General features: G+C 33.4%; 1 protein-coding gene across 1 annotated transcript; it reads left to right on the plus strand.

The window, feature by feature from the left end:
- The first annotated feature begins 7,800 nt into the window (after positions 1 to 7,800).
- LOC123322475 lies at positions 7,801 to 8,896 on the plus strand. Its single transcript, XM_044910451.1, has 2 exons — positions 7,801 to 8,347; positions 8,740 to 8,896. The coding sequence occupies exons 1-2, from the start codon at positions 7,842 to 7,844 to the stop codon at positions 8,759 to 8,761; spliced, it is 528 nt and encodes a 175-aa protein (XP_044766386.1). The 5' UTR covers positions 7,801 to 7,841; the 3' UTR covers positions 8,762 to 8,896.
- Positions 8,897 to 9,260: the final 364 nt, after the last annotated feature.

A 9,260-nucleotide genomic window follows, 5' to 3' on the forward strand; every position in this document is an offset into this window, starting at 1 on the left:
TCTAAAATCAATTCGTTAAAGGCTGGTCTCTGAATTTTTATCGACAATATATTGAATACAGGACCCAGATTCTTCAATTCTAATTCTTTCGAAAGCTTTGCTTTGATTTCTGTGATTTCTTCTGGTTCTCCTAATAAAAGAAAATCGTCAACATAAATACCTATGATCAACTTCTTGTTTTTAGTGAAATATACACAAGCATCGCTCTTTGATCGTATAAGATTAAGGATAGAAAATATCGAATTTATATGTCTACTAGCTGACCCGGCAAACGTTGTTTTGCCATATAAATAATTTCCATGTTGTATCATAAAAAAATAGAAATTAAAAATTTTGTCTAAAAAATAAAAAAAAAATTTAGGGGTGGACTACCCCTAACATTTAGGGGGATGAAAAATAGATGTTGGCCGATTCTCATAGATAGCTGACCCGGCAAACGTTGTTTTGCCATATAAATAATTTCCTAATGATTAAATTACTAAAATGGCTATTAAAAAATAAGGGTTGATCGTAGAAGGGTGAAAATTGAGGATTGTATGTATTTTTGTATGTTGTATCATAAAAAAATAGAAATTAAAAATTTTGTCTAAAAAATAAAAAAAAAAAATTTAGGGGTGGACTACCCCTAACATTTAGGGGGATGAAAAATAGATGTTGGCCGATTCTCATAGATAGCTGACCCGGCAAACGTTGTTTTGCCATATAAATAATTTCCTAATGATTAAATTACTAAAATGGCTATTAAAAAATAAGGGTTGATCGTAGAAGGGTGAAAATTGAGAATTGTATGTATTTTTGTATGTTGTATCATAAAAAAATAGAAATTAAAAATTTTGTCAAAAAATACAAAAAAAAATTTAGGGGTGGACTACCCCTAACATTTAGGGGGATGAAAAATAGATGTTGGCCGATTCTCATAGATACCGGATAAGCACAAAAAATTTCATCAAAATCGGTCAAGTCGTTTCGGAGGAGTATGGTAACGAAAACTATGACACGAGAATTTTATATATTAGATTCCAGTCACGTCCTGACTGATATAAACCATAGATGGTTTTCTTCAGCTTACATACATATTCTTCTCTATTTTCCTCTTCGAAGTACTCTGGTTGCTCCATATTTACTTCTTCCTCAATTTTGCTATTTAAGTAGGCAGCATTTATATCTATATGCTCACAATGCCATTCCTTTTCAACTGCAATTGCTAAGAGTATTTTTAAAGTATTTTTATAAATGACTGGACTGTAGGTTTCTTCAAAATCGACTCCACGAATCTGTTTAAATCCTTGTGCCACAAGACGAGCTTTGAATTTTAAATTCTCATATTTCTTTTTGATCTGAAAAACCCATCTACATCCTATGATGTTGACATTTGGAGGTCTTTTAACAAGTTCCAATGTTTCATTTTTCTTCATATTACTCATCTCAATTTTCATTGCTTCATACCATTTTTCAGCATTTTTTCCATTTAATGCTTGAGTTGTTGATTTTGGTTCTTCTTCCATTATATTTGTGACCTTGTTACAACAATGGCAATTTTTAATTCTTCTTGAAGATCTTCTAATCTCTGCTTCTCCTGGATCAGAAGTCTCTAAATTCAATCTTTAATTCTTCTTGAAGATCTTCTAATCTCTGCTTCCCCTGGATCAGAAGTCTCTAAATTCATTGGATTTTCAATATCATCTGCAACGTGTTCATTCTCTACAATAATTCGTTCGTTTGACGTATTGGGAGTGTCAACTTCATTTGAATCTTCACAATCTAGATTTCCCAAAGTTATAAATTCTGGTGGTCGACCAATGTTATTTTCCTTGAATGGAAATATATTTTCTTGGAAAATAATGTCTTTACTTACTATTAGTTTCTTCTCGCTTATGTTCCATACTCTGTATCCTTTTACTCCTTCAGGGTATCCTAAAAATACACACTTCGTGGCTCTGGGATCTGATTTGGTTTTGAACTGGTTGTTTTGTACCCAAGCACAACATCCAAATACTCGCATTGGTTCTATATCACCTTCTGTTAATTGCTTCGAGTTCCATATTTCATGGGGAATTTTATTGTTTATTGCGGTAGATGGACACTTGTTCCTTATATTTGGAAATGAAATATCGGGAAATTGGACTATTTTGTAACTTTTATTTCTCAACTATGCCGACGTTTCGAGGAAGTTTACCTCTTTTTCAAGGCAAAAAAATTTTTTATACAATAATTAATGGGAGAGTATAAACAATATTATCAGCACCTACCTAGTTAATTCCTTAAAAGTTGAAGTCATATAAATTATTCAAAAGTAGAGCTAAGGAAGCATTAATCGTGCGATACATTTGGAGTGGAACTAGTGAATGGCGCGAGACACGAGGTCGTGAGGTTAGAATCCTTGAACTCCCTCCTCTATGATCACAGAATGTAGACTAGAATAGTATGTTGTCATCTAGATTATATCTAAGTTGACAGTACAAAATTATCATCAACCCCTTCCAACTTATAAAGGCAGAAATGCAACCGCTTTAGTTCGCCCTTCTGTCGGTGCGATTACTTTGGGGCGCTAGAGTCGAGTCGTGTTACTATAGAAATCAAAAATAATATCTTTGATAGAAATCCTACATAGATTTTCAATCTATGAAATACTGTTCTGATGACAGATTTATTTTGGCGAAGTTTTTCCAAGAAATGTTCTTATTTCTTCAATAATTTGTTTGACTAGTGGGAATCATATACGTTCTTCTAGTTCCGTTTCTTGCTTTACTGGTAAGTGATTGGTTTTTTGATAATTATAATATGTTTGTTTAATCATGAAGCTTGGAATTTGTCTGCTCACCGATGGCTTGAGAAAGTATAAGTTCTTCAAAGAAAAATTGTATTTTAACACGTTTAAAGTTGACTCGGTTTAAGGCCAGCGGTTCGATGAGACCGCTGTCACCAAAATCACTCCAACTCAATTGTGGCTATTCTTTAAACCTCATAACAGGCCGCTTGGCCACAAGGAGTGCTTTTTGGGTTGTCGAAAAAGTTGGAAAATATGATTCTATATCATATTCGTTCAAAAAATAATACCATTGAGTTTGAATACGACCGAGTTGAATACCCAAAGTTCATACAAAACCAAGCGTTATTTTTATGAAAATCCTACTAATTTAAGATGAAGTACAATTTTGCAACTGAGTACCTACTTATTTATGGATGTATTTTCAGTATTTGAAAACTCAACATTCCTTCAACAAATTTTTCTCGAAAATGGTTTACCAGAAGAAACAGAGAGTTTACCGAAGAGAAGACTTCGAATATCCAGTCAACAGGAGCAATTACAAGAATACCTATATTTCATTCCTGGTTTAATGTAATAGTTATGTCGTTATATTCCTAACCAATATCATTTTCTGCAGAACAACTCCTTAGGGATATGGTTTAAGGGTCAATAAAAATTCCGCTCCTTCCTAAACTGCTCTTATTTTATTTTCCAATAATTTGTACTTGAATACTTTTACAATCACGATTCATTTTTCAATCAACAAATTTGTCATCAATTTATCGGTACCTAATGTAGTATCTTTAGTTTTGTTGCAAATGAATGAAATAGTTTCATTTGTGAATTACAAGTAAGACGACGCAAAGTCTACTGGGGTTCAAAATTTCAAATTGAATGGATAGGTTTTGGCGTGCCACCTACGACCGATGCCGCAGAGCAGTAGTTCCGATTTCCGTCGGTGCGATTTTGGAGCAGCGCTGTTGTAGTGCCTAGAAATCATAGATTACAAACAGTGTCAATAAATTTAGTACGGGAGTCGGACTTCTTCTCGTTTGGTATTTCTATGTTATCATCAACAGATTTGGACAATACAAAGACATCTACAACAATTGGCTGTATAAAATACTTAGGCCCTGTACATCTTCTCTATGGTTTACCGTTTTGTTCTTTTTTATAAAAATCATTTCACTTATGTTTCTTGCATATCTATTTTCTTCATAATCTAAGATAAGATCATAAGCCAATTGTTGTAGATGTCTTTGTATTGTCCAAATCTGTTGATGATAATTTTGTACTGTCAACTTAGATATAATCTAGATGACAACATACTATTCTAGTCTACATTCTGTGATCATAGAGGAGGGAGTTCAAGGATTCTGACCTCACGACCTCGTGTCTCGCGCCATTCACTAGTTCCACTCCAAATGTATCGCACGATTAATGCTTCCTTAGCTCTACTTTTGAATAATTTATATGACTTCAACTTTTAAGGAATTAACTAGGTAGGTGCTGATAATATTGTTTATACTCTCCCATTAATTATTGTATAAAAAATTTTTTAGCCTTGAAAAAGAGGTAAACTTCCTCGAAACGTCGGCATAGTTGAGAAATAAAAGTTACAAAATAGTCCAATTTCCCGATATTTCATTTCCAAATCTAAAGAAATGGACGTTAACCCACCAAATCTTGTTCCTTATGTAACAAGTTGTACTAAGGGCTTCAGCCCAAAATTCATGTGGCAATCCAGATTCTACCAACATACATCTCACCATATCCAACAGAGTAAGGTTGAGCCTTTCTGCCTTACCGTTCTGTTGGGGGTTGTAAGGAACTGTTTTTCTATGATTAATACCATTTTCTTCTAAATAGTTCTTTATATCATTACTTGTATATTTTCCACCGTTGTCACTTTGTAGGTTTTTAATTTTTCTGTTATGGAAATTTTCACATTTTAATTTATATTTCTTAAATTCAGAAAATACTTGACTTTTCTTCTTCATTACAGCAACTTCTATGTAATTAGAATAGTCGTCTAGGAATGTGACAAAATAATTTGCCCCACCGAGAGATGGTGTTGATATCGTTCCAACATCTGTATGAATAAGATCTAATACTGCTTTAGTCTTTGTTAAGCTTACCTCCGGAAAGCGGTTTTTCTTCATTTTTCCTTGAATGCATATGTCACACCTTTGTTCTTCGTCCAGCTTGTCATTTGTGCATTTTATGACTGGTATTTTGCTTAAAGATGTCATATTCAGGTGTCCAAATCTTCTATGCCATGTGATACTTGTACTTGTCGCTTTTCCTGCCTTCATTACATTTTTCGTCTCAAAAACATATAAATTGTTTCTTCTTTTGGCCCTTAAAACAATTTCATTATTATTAATAATTTCTGCCATACCTTTTCCGATGACAATCCTTGAATTCTTCTCTTCTATTCGACTTATTGACAACAAATTGTCTTCAAGTTGTGGTACATATGAAACATTTGATATTTCAAGTTTATGTCCTCCATATTCTTCTTGGACATCTAAGAAAATCTTTCCTCTTCCCTTGATTTTCATAATTCTTCCTTCTGCTGTTACTACATTTCCTATATCTGTTTCTTCGAATTCATGTAGGAGTTCTTTGTATGGTGTCATGTGATCAGATGCTCCAGAATCCAAAGTCCATTTATATGGTTCACCTACTTTACTTCCACGAACACAAAGAGCTCTATATTCTGTTGTGACTGTGGCAGCTAGTCGTTTTTCTTCATTCTCATTATCTGGTTTGTCTTCATTTTGTTTAGCTTTTTTACAAAATTTGGATATGTGTCCTTTACCACCACAAGTGAAACAAATAACAACTCTTGTTTGAACTTCCTTCTTGTTTTTACTCATGTTTCCATTTTCAGATTTCTTCCAGTGTTTATTCTTTGATAACAGTGCTTTAACTTCATTTTCTTCTTCGGCGTCTCTTCTGAGTCGTTTTTCTTCTAGTAATAATTTCGCTTTTACAGTTTTTGTGTCTAGTTTTAAATCTTCCTTCTCTAGATTACGTACTAATCCTTCATACTTGTTTATCGGTAACCCCATTAGATAAATACAGGCTAAAAGATTATCAGGAAAGTGGATTCCTGTCTTCATTACTTTTCTATTCAAATCCTGTATTTTACTCAAATATTCTTGCTTTGAGATGTCTTCACTTTTACTCACTGTAACCATTTCCTTCAGTAGCATTACAGTGTGTAATAGGCCAAATTTGTTGTGTAATTCTTCTAGTATTTGCCAACCATCCTTCGCATTTTGACATCACCAATGTCTTCAATGTAATTGTCATTAACTGATAAGAGTAGAAAAGAAAGGGCCTTCTGATTGGACCTTTTCTGTTCATTCGATAATTCCCCTATGAATCCAGGATCTATTGCTTCCCAACAACCTTTTTGTATGAGAGCTGCCTTCACTCGGATAGACCATGGGTAGTAATTGTTATCTTCAAGTTTTGGAATACGAAATTCGTCACTGCCGGCCATCTTGTATTAATCTTCGCTGTGGTTTTTCTTCGGGTGGACAATAAAGAGTAATCTTCTAATCTCCAATTATACTAGCACTTCTGGGCCCATAACCTGTTGTGATGATAAGACTGATAAGAGGTTTTGGTGGATCCTTTTAATTAAACAAAAGTGTACACTACTTTCTTTATTATCTCATCAACCACAATACTACATCAGCTTCAGCTTCACAATCGTTATTCACCTTTATGTCAGTATACTTTCATAGAAAACGACTTGATTGACATTACAGTGGCTTTCGCTATGCAACAAATAATACACATTCTTGTATTTAAAATAGCTCAACACTAAATAAACATAATATTCAACAGATTCTACTACCAAAGACGCATCTTTGAGATCCTTAGGTACAGCTGGATATCCAGCGGTTTCGGAGTTATTGACCTTTTGCTCTGATAAGGATCACCCTATATCTCGCTCGTTGAGATCGGATCCCGTGTCATTCCATCCGTTTTGCCCTGTAAATCTCACTGATTTCGAGTCACTGTAAGAATTTTGTAATAGTGCCATTTGTGTTCCCCTTTTACGAATCGACCAATAAAAGTTGTATACGTTGATTCTGCCTATCATTGTGCGTCGCTAACATCCTAGACACCAGGGAACCCTGTCTCCGGCTAGTAGCTGCCAGGGTAGGTTTGCTATTCTCCCTTAAAGAATAGCTGGCGCTCGAGTACACCGAGGAAAACCCCGTTACACCGTATCAAAAAATTCCAATCAATTTTGTTATTCCTGGAATCTACCAAGGATTTTTGACTGCCAAATGTATTTCTTACCAATTTTATCATGTGAGAGGGATCCAAAAAAATGAATACATCTGTTAGGATCTTGATTTTATCATTATGACGCATGTCTCTTTTGTACATATGTATGTAACTTGATTTATAGGAAGATGTAGTTTAGTTCTAGAATAAACCAGCACCCTCAACAGGTCTTTGATTAATCATCAAGTTCATTCCAAACGTAACATGGCGCAGTCGGTATTAGGATTTGTTTCAAATTGATTCGAATTCTAATTTAAGTGTACTACAAAAAATTAAAAATTCAAGTAGTGAAAATTGTGGCTAAATGACAGAAGAATCGAAGAATCCAAAACCAGGAACGTCATCATCATCTTCGAATCAATCAGTTCAACATTCAAGAATGAACACCAATGTGAAAATTCCATCAGAAATGAATTTCAACGGAAATCTAGCCAACAATTATCGATTCTTCAAACAAAAATTCGAAATTTATTTGAAGGCATCAAGACAAACGAATTTGGACTCGAAGTATAAAGCAGCATTATTTTTGAATGTGATTCGTATTTATAATAATTTTCCATCAAATGAAAACAATGAAGAAAATTACGAAGATCTCATCAATAAATTCGACAAATATTTCTTGCCACATATCAATGTTACCTACGAACGACACATGTTTTTTCTACAAGATAAAAAAGTGGAAGAAACAATCGACGAATATGTGAATGCACTAAGAGGACTGAGTTCCACATGTGAATTTGATAAATTAACCGATAGTTTAATTCGAGATCGTATTGTCATGGGAATCACAGACAGAAATTTGAAAGACACTCTCCTAAGAATACCAAAGTTAGATCTACAAACAGCAATAAATACGTGCAAAGCAGCAGAGCAATCACAAAATCAATTGGAAAAAATCTGTTCATCCCAGGAATTGAATGAAATGTCCAGAAGAAAATTTAAGATGAATAGAATTCAACAAACTGAAAACTATAAAAGGCCAACAACATCAAGACCACAAGAGCATCCAATTCAATCGTATCAACAAAATCATGCAGGTCAGAAGAAACTATCAATCAACAAGAACCAACTTCAATTTCATCGCCAATGTCAACGATGTGGTCTACAACATCAACGTGGGAAATGTCCAGCATATAAAGCTAAGTGTAACAAGTGTCATAAACTAAATCATTTTTCGAAAATGTGTAAATCTAAAAATATCAGTCTTTTAGAGAACAATACTCCAGAAGATGAATTTTTTCTAGGTTCTTTAGAAATATCTCATATTGCAGATGAAACTGAGTGGTATGAAAATTTGAAATTGAATAATTTTTTGAATGTTAAATTTAAACTAGATACAGGAGCAAAAGGTGTTAATATATTGCCATATTATGAATTTAAAAAATTAAAAAATGTCAAACTAGAAAAATTTACCGGAAATATCAATACTTATGGAAATGAAACTTTAAAAATTTTGGGAATTTGTACATTAGAAACAAAATATAAAAACGTTATTAAAAATGTAGACTTTCATGTAATGAATACTGAAAAATGCGCAATATTAGGTTTACAAGAAATAATTAAATTCAAGATATTGACTAAAAATAATGAAGATCATAGTATTTCTGAAATATCAAACGAAAATAAAAATGAAATTTATGCTAAAATTTTTTCTAATTATAATGATCTGTTCACAGGTATCGGATGTTTGAAAGATGAGTATCACATAGACGTTGACCCAAATATAACTCCAATAATTCAACCACCGCGAAAAATTCCATTCAATCTTCACGAAAAACTGAAACAAAAACTTCAAGACTTAGAAGACGAAAATATTATAGAGAAATTATCGGAGCCAACCGATTGGGTCAGCTCAATGGTGATCGTTCGTAAGCCCAATCTAATATATAAAATTCTCGTGTCATAGTTTTCGTTACCATACTCCTCCGAAACGGCTTGACCGATTTTGATGAAATTTTTTGTGCTTATCCGGTATCTATGAGAATCGGCCAACATCTATTTTTCATCCCCCTAAATGTTAGGGGTAGTCCACCCCTAAAATTTTTTTTGTATTTTGTAGACAAAATTTTTAATTTCTATTTTTTTATGATACAACATACAAAAATACATACAATCCTCAATTTTCACCCTCCTACGATCAACCCTTTTTTTTTAATAGCCATTTTAGTAATTTAATCATTAGGAAATTATTTATATG

The sequence above is a fragment of the Coccinella septempunctata genome (assembly GCF_907165205.1).
Source record: "Coccinella septempunctata chromosome 5 unlocalized genomic scaffold, icCocSept1.1 SUPER_5_unloc_1, whole genome shotgun sequence".
NCBI classification, from domain to species: Eukaryota; Metazoa; Arthropoda; class Insecta; order Coleoptera; family Coccinellidae; genus Coccinella; species Coccinella septempunctata.